At 36.1% G+C, this 20070-nt stretch overlaps 1 protein-coding gene across 1 annotated transcript in view; it reads left to right on the top strand.

Annotated features, from left to right (window-relative positions):
- zmp:0000000660 (arf-GAP with Rho-GAP domain, ANK repeat and PH domain-containing protein 2) overlaps nucleotides 1-19700 on the top strand; it is a 172498-nt gene extending 152798 nt beyond the window's left edge. Inside the window, exons 21-27 of the mRNA XM_038298182.1 lie at nucleotides 508-636; nucleotides 2348-2481; nucleotides 3546-3628; nucleotides 9082-9117; nucleotides 10884-10947; nucleotides 18192-18320; nucleotides 18928-19700. Of these exons, the coding sequence (XP_038154110.1) occupies nucleotides 508-636; nucleotides 2348-2481; nucleotides 3546-3628; nucleotides 9082-9117; nucleotides 10884-10947; nucleotides 18192-18320; nucleotides 18928-19275 (923 nt within the window). The 3' untranslated portion in view covers nucleotides 19276-19700. The remainder of the gene's footprint in view (nucleotides 1-507; nucleotides 637-2347; nucleotides 2482-3545; nucleotides 3629-9081; nucleotides 9118-10883; nucleotides 10948-18191; nucleotides 18321-18927) is intronic.
- The last annotated feature ends 370 nt before the right edge of the window (nucleotides 19701-20070 follow it).

Here is a 20070-nt window from a genome sequence, read left to right as displayed (position 1 = left end):
TAATTCTGTGGCCTGGGTCTGTAGAGATTCCAGCTCTAAGATAAGCTCTGTGTTATTAATAAGTTATGCCACTGTGACTCTTCTTACCTCCTTTGGTTATGAAAAACATGGGGGTGTAGAAATGGAAGCATCAGAACAGAGGAGGTAGTACACAAATTATCTGCTTTTTTTGGCTGACAGCATGCACCCTGTTCGCCAATTAGGATGAGATAATAGGTCTATTTTTCACATGAGTGTGTTTTTATAATCAGCTCCTGATATGCTGTAGATAATTTAAACTGCTCTTTAATGACAATAGGAGCAACAACAAGATCATAATGTTATTTGGTTTACATGCATTCATCTTGGGTGTGGATGGGTGCCATGCATGTCGAATTGAGGCAAGGCCAGAAAATAAAATGGCTTTATTGTTGTTTTTTGATCTTTTGCATTGCTTCGCGCATTTACAGTATCTTTTCAATTGCTGATTTTACCAATAACGCAAGACCTGTTATTTTCTTTTGACAGAGCGACCGCTGCACCACAAAGAAAATATTCTTGAACAAGTGTTGGAGTGGAGTGCCTTGGACTGCCCAAGTTCAGCTTTTCTTGTTTTAAAGAAATTTGCAGGGGCCAAAAGAATGGCCGGAGGAAAAGGTAAAGAATAATGTCAGGAAGGTCCTGTCAATTGAACTTCATGCAATAAAGATTATTCATTTAATACTCATGCAGGCGTTACTTATAAATGTTTCTTATTGGTATTAATAATTACCGGTAACAAAATTAATCAAAAAAATATTGCAATTTTTACATTTATTTATTTATTTATTTTTACATTTGATGAATGGATAGTAAAGTAATTTACAATCTATTTCCAACCAATAAATACACTGGAAATGTGTTACTTATTCAGATCAACTGCTATCTTGAATAAAGGTAAAATGTATGTATGCAAATATTCAATTATAAATTATTACTACTAGCATGTAATAATGAAAACCTAAGCATGTAATAATGAAATACAACTTTATATTTATCTAAAGCAATGCTATAGTAGCAGCCATTAAAAACGGTCCCTTACCAGTCGAACACCAGCCGAATGGCAGCCCACTTCCCTGCAACTCCCAGCAAAATCCCCTTCATGTACCCAACATTTTTTTTTATATTGACTGCACCCTTTCACTGACTTAAAGGACACAACACTTCTCCTTAGATCTTAATGTCCATAAATCATGACAGAATATTTTAGTACAAACATTTATGTTTAAAAAGGAATTATAGGGGACCAGCCAAGGGCCCGTCAAGGAAAGTGGGGACATTTTGAATGGCTACTGCTGTAAAAGGGTGAATTTTAGCCAAAAGTTATGAAGCAATTGTGGAAATACTTTCTTTAAAACTGCAGAAGAAGAAAAGCAATATGAAAAGCAGTGCACATTTTTTTCTAAAATTACCCAAGGGTCCATTTGAAAGGAGGTTCCCATTACAGTTTGGGGCTGCATGCCAAATTTAGTAAGGAAAATTCTAATTCTGCATCTCGATGCACCATCTCTACTAAAACATGGGGTTAGGAACATTATAGTTTGGGTGTAGATTTAATCGGTCTTTACACTACAAAAAATGGGAATCTAAGTAAGTATTTCTTCTTAAAATAAGAGCATTTTTTTCTTGAATTGAGCAGGAGAGACTTTGGAATAAGATTTACATTTAAAATAAGAAAAACAACTGCATTCCCTTATTTCAAGTCCATAATATCTAATTATCTTATTTTAAAGGTGTGAAGCCCATTCCATTGTCAGGTCATCTTATTTTCCTACTCAAAGCATAAATACAGTTATTTTAAGACATTTGTGCTCATTTTCCCAAAGTTTTTGCAGTGTAGATATGACCACAGATAGGATCGTCCGTCTTGGAATAGAACCTCTAAATGGTTGCAAAAACTGCAACCGCAAATCTTCAGCAAGAGCAGTAATGGAATAATTTTTCCCAAAGCAAAGGCTTGACAATTTATATTTACTTAGTTCTTTATTAAATCTGACTTCTTGTAGCAAAGATTTTAGACACTAATTGCCTGATGATGGTAGTGACACATTCAGAAAGACTTGCAAGTGTTATTTCACCAAAGCTTAACTCTACAACGTATTGACTTATGGGTCCTTATCACAAATGCAGGAAATTCCTTTCAGATTTTAGTTTGGTGAAAATTTTAAAAACCCTTTATCAATTTCAATCCACTTTACAATTATGCATAAAATCACATAAAATTGAGATTAAAAGTATGACATTCCAGAGATGTTAATATGTAAGCAATACACTTTAAATCATCATACTCATTTTTTTTCATGTTATGCAACAATAACTGTTTCAACAGACTCAAGGCAGTTTCTAAAAAGTGACTATCTTAAGTTCAGCGATGGATCCACCAAACTGCTGTCGGGTCACAAATTTCAGGACAAGTACGTTGTGCTTCATTCAGAGAAGCTGCTTCTTTACAGAGATATCAAAGTAAGTTTTTTTCTTTTTTTTTTTTTAGTTCTGGCTTTATGCACTGTCACATCACCCTAGTAAAGACATTTAACCAATTGGGCTTTTCTTGCTTGCAAATACCAGTCCTTTAGAGGAACAGCGAGGGCTGACATCCTAGGGAAATATAAAAGACAAAAAGGTTTAGAAGCTTCTTAGTGGAAACCCCCCCCCCCCAAAAAAAAAAAAACAAGAGTTACAGTGGAGCATACATCACTGCACCCTAATAGACCCAAACCCAGCCAGTCTCAGTGACATCCCTTGTATCTTTTTCATATGTCCCTGAGCGTACTCTGCAGCTTTTGGATTTTTAAATTACAGAGAAAAATAAAACACACTGATAGCAGCAGGCTCCATATTTCTGTCTCTCTTTTCTTAAACAAAAAGAAAGAATGCAGAATGTGAGAGAGGGAGAGAGGACCAGCAGGATCAAGTTCCCTGGAGGCCTTTTCTTCTCAGCACATTTCTACAGTTGAAACATGGGATTCGTAAAGGAGTGTGAAGATGTGTTAATAATTGATGGAGGGGCTGCCTGTAGGGTGGGAGGGTGTGTGTGTAGGTAGGAGGCAAAATCGTGCGTGTGTGGGGTTGGGGTGTGGGAGGGGGTCCATGCTTTGCAAGCTTCTCTAAATATAAGGTTGCAAACGAATGTGGCTAATTACTGCATAAACACAAGGTAAATTAGAAGTGTTACTGCAATTTAATTGATATTCCTTGGCCTCTGCAATTATTGCCAGGTCTGTATTTAGTGCAAATTATGCAGGATGAAATGGAGAGAGCGGGGTGTGGGTTTTGATGTGTAGGTGTCAGAAGCAAACAAGAACTTTGATTTTTGTTTGCTTTGTTCTCCCTCACTTTGTTCTTTGGAAGTTAGAAGATTGAGGTTGCTAGTAATGATTCAAACTGATTGCTGCCTTTTCTGTGATTCTTATTTGGTTGTTTTAGTTGAGCATTATATGCTTTTTTACCCAGATTTATATTATTTTTTTGTGCAGGAACATTTATTGTGTGTCTTCTTGTCTGTGCTCTCTCTTTTTTTTATGCAGAACACTAAACCTGAAAAGGAGATTCAGTTGAAGATGGCAAAATGTTACCTTGGCCTGAAGAAAAAGCTCAAACCTCCGACCAAGTAAGTATTAAAATCATTCAATGAATGGCTGAATACACTGCAAAAACGATGTAGAAATAAGTAAAAATGTCTGATGAAAAATGAAGGGTATTTACCCTTAATTTGAGCAGGCAGTAAAGATGATTTACCAGTGGACTTTTTTCTCCTAAAATAGGATAATTAGATTATATAAACTTGAAATAAGGTTATTCATTAGTTTTTTCTTACTTTAAATGTAAATAATCTTGTTCCATTGGCAAAGTATCTTACTTACCTTCTCAATTGAAGAAAAAATGCTCTTATTTAAAGAAAAAATTACTTATTTAGATTACATTTTTTGCAGTGTATATCTTTAGATATTTTCTCAGTTGCATCTGTTGTATTGAATGTTGTGTAATGTGAATTGGAGAGGCTGAAATGAAGCTGGAACTATTCTAGGTAGATAATTTTGACATTCACAGTAACTATATCAACATGTAGATTTTGAATAAGGTGCTTCAAGAGAAATTGAAGGTCAGCGATTGGTGGCAGAATGCTTCTTTTAATTGATGTAAAAATAAGCATGTACAAATTTAGCTTTTTGACAGTAATAAAACAAGTGTTTTAATGGTAAGGTGGCTAATTATAACTTTAATGAAAGCTGTACTGTCATGTTGTTGATGTATTTAGGTGCCGGTCACATTGATTGGTACCATCTGTAAAGGTTAATTATATATTAGACTTAGAGCCTGATCTCAAAAGAGTCAAAATAAAGAGAAGTAAAATGCATGTGCAAAAATAGGGACTTAATTAAAAAGAGCCTTTTCTATACAATAGATTGCAGATCCAAGTTTCTGTTATGTTATTTAGTCTCTGTTTAAACATCGGTTTGAAAAAAGATTGGAGTAACGTCTTTTGAAGTGAAATATCCACTGTCAAAATTAGCATCATCTTTTAGTTGCCTTAGTTCTCACAAAAAAAAGAAACCATGTGTTTACTAAAAACAGAAAATATTGAAACATCTATATCTGGTTAAAATGGCACAAAGAAAACAAATTGAACCTGTAAGCTTTTGTCTTCTCATGTGGGATTTGATGCTAGTAGCAAAGATCAGAAGCGTCTGTAACAAAGCCTGCAAAGGCATGGTTAAACTGTGTGAGGTTCAAAAGAAGCCCTGTGGAACATTTCACAAATAATTAAGAAAATTTGCAGCGTGTCAGTAACGTGAGGGGGAATAAAAGAACATCCAAGCGAGGGAGAGTCCCTCTGAAGTAAATCGGTGTTCAACACTTTGTAAAAGACTTGCAGTCAGTTTAAGGATAACAATTCTTGATGTAAAATGGCAAAGATCTTGAGGGTTTAATCTTCTTTAGAAGACACATCTTTTTAAACGATTCTAAGCTAATTAAAATTCCAGATGTACATACAGTGACGTGAATGAGCGCAGTGAGAGAAAGAAAAGTCTTCATGAGGAGTATTTTCCGAGAAACCAGAACATGATATTTATTTTTCCTTCTTAATCCAAAGAATTTAAACTTAATTTAGTCCAAATCAACAGTTTTCAGTATAAATGTGATTGACTGCTGTGAAAGTTTTAGGATTTTAGGCTAAAAGCCTCTTCATGTTGGATGGTATCAACAATATCTCCAATAAAGAACAGAATATGGTTTTCTGTTGCTTAGAAACCAAGCAGTCAGTCTGTTAGACAGACACACGTAGGGACGCTTGGTCTTTATTGAAGTAGAGCATCAACTTCTTTAAAAGTGAAAACAGAGGGATTTTTAATGTCTGAGTGCAAACAGGAAATTTTTTTATAATCTCTGTGAATACAAAAGAAAAAATATATTTTTTGAAAAAGCAGGTTATTTTTATCAAAGCTATTTGGAAATGCATCATGTCAGTAATAAGTAAGGGGTTTCAGACACAAATAAATCTGTCTACTAAAACACTACACAACTAGAAATAAACTGAAATAATCTGTACAGCACTTTCTTTCTGGTGGTACAGTGCTCTAAGAATAAGGCTGGATTGGATATTTGAATTTATAGGCTTTTAAATATTTATTTGGTTAAGTTACATATATTTTTGCTTGGATTTTTAGGGTGGTGACTATGACCATTAGCTTACGTAGTTCTGATTTCATTTGAACACCAAGTAAGCAAGTCTATTATTCTTTAAGTTTTTTGTATTTTGTTTTTGTTTGTAAGTGCATAGATCTATCACCTTTTGCACAGCAAAAAATAAAATCTATATAAGTATTTTTCTCTTAGAATAAGTGAATTTTTCTTAAATTGAGGAGGTAGGTGAGATCACTTATGGAACAAAACAATTTACATTTAAAATAAAAAAAAATGTGCATGTCTTATTTCTAGTGCATATTATCGAATTATTTTATTTTAAGAGTAAAGTACTCGTTCCATTAGTAAATCATCTTATTAACCTACTCAAATTAAAGGTAAATATACTTGATTTAAGACATTTTTACTTATTTCTATATCGTTTTGCAGTGTGAAATCAAAAGTTAACACTGCAAAAACAATCTAGAAATAAGTATACATTTCTTAATTAATACATTTCTTATAAGAAAAAAATTACTTATTTAGATTTTGCAGTGAATGCAGTAACAGTTGGCAGTCTTGAAATGATCTGCTTTGGTGGAGCTTCCAGTCAGCTGATTAAAAGACATGCTATTATTAGCCTGCAAACTTAGTTGAGGAAGAGTATTCATGAATAATAGTGATGGATTAGTGTGCATACTATGTCTAGCTGCCCAGCAGTGGACAGGAAAAGGTGGGAGATTGACAGTAGTTACTATATGCTTCACGCAGCAAGAGAAAACTTTGGCAACTCTAGTATTCAGTCTATTCTTGCTCTGACTTGAAACCACAAGAATGGCAATCAACACTATTGAAACTCTTTACATTTTGTCAAACCTCTATCCACCAGATAGTGACTGATTCCCACTCACAAGTGCAGAAGTTTAGATACACTTTTTCTCAGCGAGAGGCATCAAATCAGACTTAACCTGGTTTTAGATCCTAAACCATTGCAGCAATAATTCAGTTCATTGTTTTGGTGAATTGCTAAAAATGCTAAAAAATGGCATTCATCTTTTCTTATAATTAATGAAACATACCAAAGCTTCAGCTGTTCCGGTGGATAGATAAGAGGGATTTTTTAGGAAGCCATACCCCCATAAATCACATTACTTATTTATTATTCCTCATAATTTTCTTCATGACAGAATTTTCTGAGTCAGGGAAAGTGTGAAAAATGAGTCCAGTGAGTGGTTGTCTAAAGTGCTCCATGGGAAGAAAAACTGGATAAGAGGGAAGGACTGGGAAGCAAAGAGGCACAGAAACGAGAGGATGAAGCAGCGTGGTATCATAAGTGTAATGTTGAGTGGGCTGTGGGAGAGGTATTACGGTGAATAAAGAAATAAAGACAGAGTGCTGAGGAAAATGGAGAGAGTAGTGGTGAGAGGGTGAGGAGAAGCGGCGCTTCAATACCTCATTAGGGAGTGTTCGGTGTGTGAGCGTTGTTGGATCGGCTGCCTTAGCTCACAGGATTTGTGCTGGAGGCTGCAGCCTCTCAATATCTGCCCTTTATTTTTTTTTTTGCTTTGTTCTCCCCCTGCTCCTTTGCTCATTTCATTTACAGCTGCGAAGGTTTCAAGAGCACTGGAAAGTGGTCTTTTACATTCAAACTGCCCATGTGCTGATTTAAACACTATGAAACGTAGTAAGGGGCCATTATAACACCACTTCAACAAGCCGTATTATAATGAATACACACTTGATCAGCTTATTAATTAAGGTAAACTTAAAATAACATTACAAACAATATTAGACAACATTACAACAGATCATACAGTCAAATTGATTCAAAGTTTTCTATCCAAGTAAAACCAGTGGATTGCATCAACTCATTGACTCGAATGCAAACCCATCACAATAAGCAAGCTTGTAGTGACAGTGGAGAGGGGTTCAAGGAGACAGAAGCAGCGCTCTGAGCCAGCTCCCATGTCAGAGGATGAAGAGAGCACATCTAGCCAGTCACAGTCAGAGAAACAGAACTACACTGAAAAACAGGCCGATCTCGAACATCACTACTGACAAATCATTTGTATCTTGAGTGGCACTGTTTATTTTCCTACCAAGTGTCCAAAATGCTGCCTGTTAAATAGTTCAGAATCAAAGGGAGTTTATGCAGTGCTTTGGTAACGGTACAGCAGAGGTCACGGATTAGCAGACCGCTGCCTGGATCTTGACCCACCTGCTGGCAAATCGGGACCCAGCCGGATTTAAAACATTTATAAATTAGTGGAGCAAAAAATAGCTTGGCTCGGTATTTTGACAGTGACGGACGTAAAAGACCTACGTGGACAGTGATGAGCGGAGTGGAACAGTTCTCATTGGTTAGCATGACAGACAAGTACTCTCAACAACGTAAGTGAGCGGAGTGCTGACGGAGTATATGGAATCTGGGGGTTAGTCGATTTAAAAAAATCCCTGTTGAGGTTTTAGTCTTAGGCAGCAAGAAAATAGAGCCCTGATTGGATAACATTCCAAAACATGTTACTTCCAGACATCACTTCAAAATACTTAAAATTAGCCTATATGCTTACTTTCTTGTGTTTATACTGTGGTGCACAAATGCACATATTTAGCTAAAAATGGTTTTTCTGCATCATTTCCTGAACTGGCAGTAGCCAGATTGATATTTGTAGAACTGAGTTGAGTTCTACGTTATCAATCTGGGATGGCTGCCGTTCAGGCTGTCCGTGAAAAGGAGGGACATTTAAGGCAATACTTCGAGCTGTTTGGGTGACGTACCAGCTAGTACCAACCCTTCATAGTACGCTTTCAGCCAATCGTAGCAGCAAATCTGGATGTCTCATAAGCTGATAAATCAAACTTTTTCCAAATCCCGTCAGATTTGATCTAATACCGAGTCCATTGCGGTATCTACAGGTGAGTCCTCCAGTGTAGCCATGTTTGTATTGCCCTGCCCAGCAAGGCCCTTCTGTCATCATTCCTACACGCCCTAAAAAACACTGCTTGGCATATCATTGGTCCGACCTGCTGGTGATTCAGAGATGGACGTATTAATGGATTTGTTGTGAGACTGAAAACTCACATCAATCCAGCTTCCAGTGCAAGATTAGCATTTTCCTCCCGTTTCACTAAAGCCAGATTATATTTAGTCCAATTGGTTTAATTTGTTAGGAGAAAAATCCCCCTTAACTACCCAGGCTAGTTGAAATCTGCTCTCTGTTTTAAAATCCTGGAAGAGGATGTCTGGCAATCAGTTTGTGATGTTAAATTCTTGTGCGGTAATGTTTTGGGGCAATAACTTTTTAATCATAATTGAAGTCATAATTTTTTTATCAATTGTTTCATTTTCTCTCACGTGGACTTATTCACAAACCTGTCCTGACAAAGAAGTTTGCAATTGCTTGATCTAATGAATTTTTTTTATTTATTTTTTTACAGCTGGGGCTTCACGGTTTACACAGATAAGCATCAGTGGTGAGTCCCATACACAATCTATTCTGTGAATCAGCTTGAATCTCTGAGTTTTATTAGTGTGAAATCCTGGGAGCTACATAACTGGGTGGGTTAATTTAAAAGCTCTTAATGAACTACTACCAGTCATAAACTTGGAAACACAATTTTTTCACTCAGTTGAATAGGAAAGTGTTTTTAGACTTTAAGCCAGTTGTTTAAAATGGTTCATATATGAATAAGCTTGTTGAGGGGATAAATAATGATAGTAAGATAGGTAATCAGTCAAAGTTTCAATTAATCAGAATATAAATCCAGTTACCTACTATTGTTTCTCAGTTTTATGAGCTCTATTTTGTAAATATGTTTCTTTAATCAATTTTTTTTGTCTAATTCCTTTCACCTCTCTGTTGAACAGAGCAGACACAGTAATGCAGGATAAAACATGTTATTAGTTAATCTTTAAAAAAAAGCTGCAGAGATGCCTATTTTAAATATCTGGTAGACAGCAGAGAAGATATGGTTTCTTTTGCTAAATCAGGCATTACTTTAATTTCAAAAGCTTTTGAAAAAAATTTAAAAATCTGGAATATTTTAGGCTCTGGGAGAAGAATGAAATAGTTACAGATTGTGATATGAGGTATACCAAGGATTTAAAAAGTTATGCTTTCAAAACCTCTGTAATCTACCACGGAGAGAAATGTGTTTCCTCTCCATGTGTATTTTCCTCTCCTGTATCAGGTTGTTTTCTGGAGCCATTGTTATTATCTTGCATTTCCATGTAATTTCTAAAAGTAAAAAACAGAAACATTCCCGTTCCATTCAGGAAGATCATGAATCATTCCAATTTGATGTATTTCTATTCCAATTTAGTCACACCAGCTGAGGCTTGTTCATACAATCATCATCTGTTTATAATTATTAGTTTTAAAAGCTTAAAATAAAAAAATTGTAACCCCCAAGCTGTTGTTTTATGTATAGACACATAAACATAGATATATGCTGTATGTATAGACATACAGAATATATCTATGAATATTACAGTGTTCTTCTGACTTTGAAGTAATTTTAATGCTGTTTTGGCATTTAAAACATTGTAAAATGATCCCAAGTTTATGGATACAATACAGGGATTTAATTCCTACCTGATTAATCTCTCCTCCTGTCTCAGCACCATAAATAGTTTTATGGTAAAAGTCCTTAAAAATCAGTTACAACTTTCACAGACTTGGTAGTTTCTCCATAATTTATATAGCATTGTCCCTGATAAAATAATCTGCTATAAACCTTAATCTGAGTAGGCACTACTAAGCATAAATCGTCTTGTTTTGAACTCCTGGAAATGGACATATTTAAATGTTGTTCCCAATATCTATGACAAATATAATTGGAAGGTTTTAGATGTAGCCTCCTGTTGCCATTGTAATTGTTAAAAAAATTATTTTGATCCTTTCTTTTTTTAAATACATGATTTTTGTTCTGTCCTGTATCATAGAATTGATGGGACAAATGTATTTTTATACAAGCTTGAAATCCGGCGCTTTCACATATTTTTGTTTTTAATATTATTATTTGTCTCATTTAGATACAGTGTGAATCACATATCCACATCTGGGCTGTCAGGTTGATAAATTAGTCAGTAGGATGACTTCTAATGATAGCGAATTCTCTTCTTGCCAAGTCCATTTACGATAATACCTGAGGTGTCCCCTCTGAAGACATAATGTGCAGCGACGTGTAGAAAATAGGTGAATGTCTATGAGTGATGTGACCGAGTTTTTCCCCTGCAGGCACTTCTGTTGTGACAGGAGGGAGACGCAGATCAGCTGGGTTGCAGACATCATCGCTCTGAAGGTAAAGCCTAATACAGCTGAAAACATGAAGAACTTTTCTAATTTAAAAGCTTTGATGAACATATTTCTTAATATTTTTTTATCAAAATTATGCAAATAGTCACTTTATTTTTTAAGATGCATTGCTGAAAGAATTTCCTTCTTAAGGATGTTTCAATACCACAGTTCATTCATTGTAGCTTTATTATACAGAGTTTTAGGATAGAAGTGAACCCAAACAATGATGCGATCATGTCGCTTCATTGTCAGCATGACATAAACTCATGTTTGCCCTTATTTTTTCTCATGCTTACTGGAGTGGAAGGATAATGTCCTCAATAATCCCACTTACTTGCTGACTTTCGTTTCAATGAACTCTGCAGTGGTGGCAAAGATTCCTTAAAGATTTTCTTTCCATTTTGACATGAAAGCCTTACATAGGTCATGCAGATTTGTCTGCCATGAATCCATGATGTTAACCTTCAGTTGAACTATATCTCAAAGATGATCTTTTGACTTGCGTCTGGTGGTTGTGGAAGCCTTTGGAGTAGTGTGAAACCATTGTCATGTTCAAGTAACCACCCTTAGATGATTTGAGGTCTACAAGAGGTTGCATCATCCTGGTAGAAGTAGAACAACCACACCTCCCACCCCCAAGTAGGCTGAACAGTTGAAGTTGAGACAAGGCAGGATGGATTCTCACTTTCATCTCATTTATCCCATTTTCTAATCCTCACATCTGAATGTTGATGCTAAAGCCAGTTTATGGACCTTATTATATATTTTCAGTCTTCTATTGTTATGTTTTGTCAAGACTCTGTGCATTGTGGGTTCAGTATCTTGTTTTTAGCTAGCAAAAACATGACCAGATGGAGTCTGATTCTGTAGTCTACCTGCTTGAAGGTATCATATGATTTGTGCTCAGATATTGCATTTAATTTACTCTTATTGTAAGAAGTAATTATTTTGATCTTTGTACACAAAAATGTAGATTTGTGTAATTTAAATCTTCTGCCTGACTTTTCTCTTTAAGTCCAGCCGATGGTTGGGGATGATCAGTGGTTTCTGAGATACACTCAGCCCAACTACTGTAGCTCCAGTAAATACATCACCTTCCAAGTTGTTAAGCTCTCATTTCCAACCTTATTATGATAATCTTCTGTCATCTTTACTCTGTATTGATGCCTAAATACATTACTTAGCTGAAATGTGAAGGGCTGATTCCCTATTTATGTTGATGAGGAACTGAAGGTGCACATAATAGTCGCCAATGAGTTAATTTTGGTAGAGTATTTTCAACTAAGAGCTCTTCTCTGGTGATAAAGTGGGGCAAAAAAGTATTTAGTCAGCCACTGATCGAGAGAGGTCTGAAATTATCATCATAGGTACACTTCTCTATGAGAGAAAGAATAGGGGAAAAATCCAGAAAATTATATTACTTTTTTTGATTTTTGAAGAAGATATTTGTACAATTTTTTTGAAAATGAGTATTTGGTGAATAACAAACTTTAAACTCAATAGTTTGTCCATTTAGCCCAAATTTAGTTGACAATGACAGGGGTCAAATGTTTCGAGGTAAGTCTTCACTAAAGGCCTGTACCATGACGCAGGATTATTGGTTTAGCCAGACAACTTTGGGTGACACCCTGACTTTCCGGTACCATGACGCTGGATTCATTCTTAGCGAGGCTAGTTACCATGGTGGCGTATTCTGGCATCGTATGTTGCTCACCGTACTCTTGATTATTTTGACCCCACAGTAGGACATCTTGTTTGGACCCCAGATCATGGGGGATTAATATTAGATCTTCTGTTTTCCATTTTCTTACCATTAATCCCATAGTTGATTTACAGTATATATACCACTGTGCTCGGCTATTGTAGATGCACTCTTCCCACCCTGATGCTTATCTACAGTTTCCTGTCTGGTGTCCTTAAGTAAAAAACATAATATGTAAAGGTAATAAGAGAGGACTGCAGAGCTTCTTAAAGAAGTTGCAGGTCTGTGAGGGAGTCAGGCGTCTTTCATCTTTGTTGGAGTGCAAATTCATTTTCCCAACACAATATACAAATAAATTCTTTGAATTCCTACAACGTAATTTCTTTTTTTTTTTTCATATTTAAATACTCTTCATATTTTAAGTTTACCTACTGTATGATGAAAATTACAAATCTTTTATCTTTATTAGTAGAACTTGTACAATCTGTGCCCTATTAAATATCCACTGTATGTATGAAAGGAAATTAGCTAAGGGCTTTTAATGACTGTGAATTGGATTAGGCAAAAAAAAAAAAAACAGAAGTCACTTCCTGTAATAATTTAACAACAGTGTGGGCCATCTTTAAAGAAACTGAAACAGAAAAATTGGGTAAAATTAACATTTATGTCTCTTTGAAAAGCTCTTGACCATGGCTGTGTGCTTCTCTTCTTTTGGATGAAAACACCTTTGCTGGCTAAATAAATCCATTTTTACTGTCCAACATTTTAAAACTAGAAAGTATTAATGAATAACTCAGATGTTACCCCAATCAGCAATTTCTATAATACTGTAAAGGCAGATTAAACACATAAAGCATGGAGAGGACTGTGAAGTTTTTCGAGGTCACTTCACAATGTCATAAATCACTTTATGTGGAAAAGCTGTGAAAATAAGGTCAAGGCGACTGTAGCAATCACATTGTGGTGCTTAGCCCCCAGACAGAGCGCTGTGTTGTCACCGTCAGTCGCTGACACAGCACATATTACATAAATAATGCAGGCCAAAGCAAACACAAGTAGAGCAGTTATGGATTTCGCATATCCTTGGAATATTTTTTTCTCCCTATCGCTCATTCCTACTATCCTTTTTTTAATCTTTTTTCTCATTAAAATAAATGAGTTTATTTTCTGGTCATTTTCAATATAAATAACTAGAGCTGTTTTTGTCTGCTCAGCACATTAAATCAGTATTGGCACTCTTCTATGGGAATCTGTCTGCGGTCAGTGCTGCTTATCAAGGGTACTTACTGTAAAAGCCTTTTAGTGCTTTAGTTTGGGTTAGCAAGTAAAAAGGGCAACACTGTCAAGGGAGATTGATCTAAAGGGAAAGGCAGTATTTGTTTTGAAGGTGTTTATTTCAGTGCACTCTTTTCTTGATCTCTGGAGATGCTTTTAGCTCTCCAATAGCTAAATCTATAGCAGTCTGGAGCTGGCTAAAAAGTATTATCCTTCTCATCATAAATCCTCTAAACATTAGGATTGTCGGCTTCCAACAGAGACGCTTTCGGTGGAAGGACACAGGACCTGCTCGAAGGACAAAGAGAATTGTGTGGACCAGAAAGTAAGACAGGGGCTTCAGGTTCTCTTGATTTCCATTACCTGTTAGCAAGCGCTGTACTTTCACAGTTTCCATAGCAACCAGTGATGAAGGATTTTACTCTACAGTAAGGTGTAATGAGTGATGGCGGTGATGAGGGCAGGTAGGACGGTTGAAAGGTCAAAAAATGTATGCTCACGGAGATGTAATAAAGATTTGTTAAGGAGGCACAGCTCTGGTAGTCCAAATGGGTTGTAGCAGTTTTTTTTTTTTTTTCTTAAAGGGGGACATTGTTAAAATTACAGATAATTCAGAGATGAGAACTCAGTTGAACTTCTGCTGTAGGACAAAAATTCATCATTTATAAAGACTTTGAATCTTCATTTGGAGTACAGGGTTTCCTCAATAAGTTCTAGAGCAAAGTATCTATCTTTGAAAAGGTAACGGCTCTATATTGTGTATTTATTAGTTGTATTCTGATATCTTTCAAGCTTATATTTTGGTTCCTTTGGGTGAATATGGCCTAGAACCCAGAAAATCCCAAATTCCAGTTTCTTAAAACTAACATTTCAGTTACATATTGACATTAAATCAATAAAAGCTGGATCATTTTCTTTTGCAGTCATAGGAAGGAGTTGTTCTCCACATAGTTTGGATAATGAGGGTGACCTAGTAAAGCTCATTGCCAAAGAAGCTGGTTGTTCACCTGGATTAGTGTCCAAGCTTTTTAATGTAAATTTTAATGAAAGTAAAAGAAAGAGAATCACAAGCAACAGGATAACTGCAGTCAAATTCTGAATGATACAATATTATATAATATATTTCATTGAAATCTTGCAACTAGTCCTCTGCTTCGCTGTCACTCCTGCTGTCACCTTGCAGCTCTGCAATTTTCTGATAAGCTTTTATTTTGCTGTTTGCATTTTCCTGGTCTTTTTAAATGTGCTATCTTCTGACATTGCACCCTGTAACTCTGTACTTCTTTGCTGCTTGACAGTTGAGGCCTCTGCTGCGTTGACCACCATTATTTTAAAATTGCCTTCATGACTGTGCTTAAAACGTCTGGAAACTTCTCTGGCTTTTGATCCTCTCTCTTCTGTGCAGAGATTCTCCATTTCAAACACCCCTCTTACTTCTTCCCTGTGGTGATAGAAAGATGACCCCAGCCACAGCGAGGTCAATGGTTTTAGAAAAAACTGGCGCCCTCTGCTGTTGCGTTCGTTTAGTGGTGACTGACAACTTTCAGCTTGTATAGTCGGTTAGACCACGATTATCAGATGACACCACATTTTTACATCGTTTAAAAAAGAAACATATCCGGGCGAGTACGGTACATGTCAAGGTTTGGTTGTGGTTTGGAGGACCCAAATGCAAAGGCAGAGAGACTGAGGAGATTTCTTGGAGTTTAATGGGGCAAAAACAGTAAACAAAGGCAGGAATCCAAAAATCCAACTAATAATGAAAAGCAAACCAGAACTATGGAGACATCTGGGGAAAACCAAACACGAGGAGCCAGGGAGAGACGAGGTAGGTAGACAACAGCTTGAGAGGACAGCAAAGACAAGGAACCAACAAAGAGTGACAGCAGAGGGAGAGTATGGCTCTGTTCGAAAACCTGGGCTGCATCCTCCAAGGACGCGGTCTACCTAGACTGGATCCTTCGAAGTCCTTGAAAATAAGGAGACCGGAAGAGTTTTGGCTGTAAATTCGACCAGGTCTACCCTTCGGCGGGTTTTACCGCCGTATGCTCTGTTGCTTAGCAACCGTGAACGTTGACACACAAAGCAGGACAAGAATGAATACAGAAGTTTTCAAAACTGTTTATTTATTTCTATTTTTATTGTGAAGTGAACAAAGACTACACCCACAAGAATCCAGAGTGGAATAAAGGTTCCAACCACCAGGAGCAGGAACAAATAAAATCAAATGTAATGATAGAAACCTTAGTCAGTTAAATAACCTGCTGCTGTCATTTTGCACATCTCTGATGTTGCTGCTATTTTCAAATATCCATTACTGTAAAAATGTCCATAGCTGCATATTGGTTATTTATTCCCCAGTTTTATATTGTTAAACACTTTACAGAATTGTATTGTTTATATTTTAACTCTTCACTATTATGTTATTCTTATACATTTTTCTAAGGTCCTCATCTGTGTGACCATTTTCAATAATCTTTCTGCTGCTGTAAATTTTCCCATTGTGGGAAAATAAAGGGATTTTCTATTCTATTCTATAAAAGGGGTAGAAAGATATAAGTAAATCTAAACAATATATTTATTAAAAAATATATATCTGCAAAATCTCTAATATTCAACAACAAAAAATACTTAGTTAAGCATATTGTGCAAAACAGCAATAAAAAGATAAAAATCCTATCAGATTTATAGTCCCCACCCTGCAAATATATTAGAATCTGTCCTTTAATTCCAGCCAAACCCATTTACACAGTAACAGATTAAAACCTTTAGATAAATCAAACATTACCGCCACATATCTGACTCAGTAACCATTAAAACAACTATTTTTATTCATTTCAGACGGAACTATTCACTGACTTGTATTATATTAAACTGAACTTCCAATTTTCACCACTGTTCGGCGCCAAGTAACCTTTCCTCTGATCACGGCTTGCTTGGTCTCGCAATGAATCCTGGGATATCCAAGAATACCGAGGATACATCGGACCCGTCCTTCAAATCAGGCAAAAAAGAAGGACGCATTTTAAGGCCGCATAACGAGGACTCTTGGAATCTGACCAGACCTCGGGGCCGGGCTATGACGTAATCGGCCTTCGAATCCGGTCTTCTAAGGATGCGTCCTAGGTTTTCGAACAGAGCCTATATGTAGCTGACTGAGACAAAGGCAGGGCTAACGAGCGGATAAGGAGCAGGTGTGAGTGGAGACAACAAGGGAGCCAAGAGGAAAGGAACACACACAAAAGGGCAAAAGAGGACAACAACAGAAAAACCTGAGAACTAACATAAATCTAGAAACTACAACAAAATAGGAATTAAACCAATAAAACTAGAAAACATAGGAGCAAAGTAAAGTACAGAACCACGACCATAACCAGAGATGGCAAAAGTACTCACTTTCCGTACTTGAGTAAAAGTACAGATACTTGTGTTAAAGAATACTCTGGTAAAAGTGGAAGTACTGATTAAACTTCTTCACTCAAGTAAAAGTAACAAAGTACAGGCTTGTAAATTTACTTAAAGTATAAAAGTAAAAGTAGAAACCACTTTTTTCATGGCGTTGCCTACATTTTAAATGGATGTCTGCCAATAGGACTAGATCTCCGTTGTGTTCATTTTCAATCATCTCGTCGTCCATACTACTATGCTAACGCCACCGCCACCAAGCTGCAATGATTTGCCGCGAATGAATACCGCAGAATCTGTCGATTCATCTTGTAGTGGTGCGTCAAATGCAACGTAGATTCCAATCCAATTAGATTGAATTTGGTATTGATGTCATGAAAAATAATAACGGTAACTCCATTGAAATGATTCAAAACTAAAGTAACGAGCCAATTTTTTAAAATGTAAGGAGTAGAAAGTACAGATATTTGTGTAAAAATGTAAGGAGTAGAAGTAAAAAGTCGCCATAAAAATAAGTAGTAAAGTAAAGTAAAAATATCAGAAAAATCTACTTGAGTACAGTAACGAAGTATTTGTACTCGTTACAGTACTTCCCATCTCTGACCATGACAGTACATCTATTAGATCTGCAAAGTGTAGCATAGTCGGAGAACACTTCGTCTTCAATACCTTTGCTCCATTTAATTAATTAGCAAAAATCTCCATTAATAGTTTTTTTTTCTTTTTGTATGTCTCCTTGCAGATTTTTATCTTTCAATATTTTACTTTTATTCATTTTCTGTTTTCAGTTGAAATAACATCCATTTGACCAAAACTTCTAACACAGTGTTTTTTTCTTTTTTATCCCTTCTGCAATATTTCCTTAGCATGGGTCTGACCTTCAGCTGAAGACCAGCGCATCCAAAGAAACCGCAGATCTCAAAGTGTCCAAAGGAGGTTCTGCTGTAACAGAAAGGAGCATGGTTCCACCATACAAGCACAGTTTCAGCTCAGAGGTAAAACATTTTAGGGAGCATCCAATTTCATAAAATCTTAGCCACTTCCTCCTTTCTCTATCTCCTGTTACTTCACTTTTGTGGAATCTTATTCTGTCGTTGCCAAGGAGCCTCTGAACTGCTTTGCAGATTCTAGTCGGCATTTAAATTGAATCCAGGTCTTCGTAAAAAAAATGTTAAATGCAAATTAAGGGTATTCCTTACCCAAACCTAAAAAAGAACATCTGTATGTATCATACACAATTCACATAAAGCAATAATGTATTTGTGTTAATTTCCATGAGGTGGCATGGGCTTATAGATCATGTCACACAAAGGATTGTGGGATTCCTTATAGCTCCTTTGCACTAGTGAGAAAACTCTCAAGCTTCCTTTGCTAAACCTGATAAAAAAGCATAGAGACTCCTTTTCCTACCTTGTTCCTTAATGCAAGTAGTATTCAGCTCCTCAGCTGAACATATATATATATATATATATATATATATATATATATATATATATATATATATATATATATATATGATTTAGATCTTAAACCATTAAGATTATTCAGTTGTCTTTTTTCTTAAAGGGTGTTATCATGCAACTGTCCTCATTTTTCCTGCAGATGACTGATAGGAGGGTTTCCCTTGGTGATACTGACTGGAGGACAGCCAAAAACCCCGGTGTTCACCTAAAAACCCAAAGCATACCCAAATATTTAAAACCCGGCAACCCATCCGAGACCAGAGAGGTGTCCCAACGTAGAACCTCCATGGACATTTGCCTACCTCAACCACTGCCACCTCCATCCATCCCAAGACACATGAAACCCATGACATTGCCTGTTTTACCTCAAGCCAGCAATAAGATGCCCAGCAAAAAACCTACGGGTGTCGGGGGAAGTATGCCCCCTAATCTGCTCAATGAACTGAACCTGGTCCTCACCAAAACTGGTCGCAAGAGCCCAGAGTGACAAAAATGAAAACAAAAACAAGTTTTTTGTTTGTTTTTTTAGTTTAAAATTAAATCTTACAGTGTCTGATAGGATAGATGAAAGAAACATAAGTGAAAGAATATACAGCATAGAAAGAGCCATGCTGTTATTTATAGAGAACTGCTTTTTAACTCTGATATTAAATGAGAAGATGATGGACAAGGGATGAAGATAACAGGTGTGGGAACCAGTAGAGGTCATGGAAGATTTCAGCTGGACAAGGCACTGACTTTAGCACTACACAGCGGGAGTTATACGCTGATCTTTAAAACAGAGAATTATCTAGAAAAACATGTCAGGCTACCGATCAAAAAGTGGGAATTGATTCAAATCTTACATCATGCTTGTAATTTATCATCTGGAATCTTGTTTTAACTGTATAATAATAATAGCATTACAAAGTATTTAAAGTATTTTTTTGTCCTTCTTAGTAAAGACTTTCCACTTGTGATTGTTTCTTGTTTTCGTTCAGTTTGCCAATTCACTGCAAGATGTTTATGTGTATATACAGTATATATATATATATATATAGATATATGTAGTATTTCTTATAAACGCATAATACTACATGTGCGGAAGAAGAGGACAAAATAAAGTGTTAAGAGAATTAAAAGTTCATAGTTGATTTTACATTTATCTTTAACTGTACAAGGCATGGTGCTTTAAGTTTACAGTTTAGTTGCAATCCACTTTAAACAGACTGCCTTAGAATGCATTTTTAATGTAAAGCATGAATATATGAATAAATTCAGAAAAAATGCTTTAAAGTTCTAT

The sequence above is a fragment of the Cyprinodon tularosa genome, unplaced genomic scaffold (assembly GCF_016077235.1).
Source record: "Cyprinodon tularosa strain WSP-4 unplaced genomic scaffold, ASM1607723v1 ctg400, whole genome shotgun sequence".
Taxonomy (NCBI): Eukaryota; Metazoa; Chordata; class Actinopteri; order Cyprinodontiformes; family Cyprinodontidae; genus Cyprinodon; species Cyprinodon tularosa.
The sequence above is the reverse complement of the archived record's forward strand: the minus strand, read 5'-3'. Positions and strand labels throughout refer to the sequence as shown.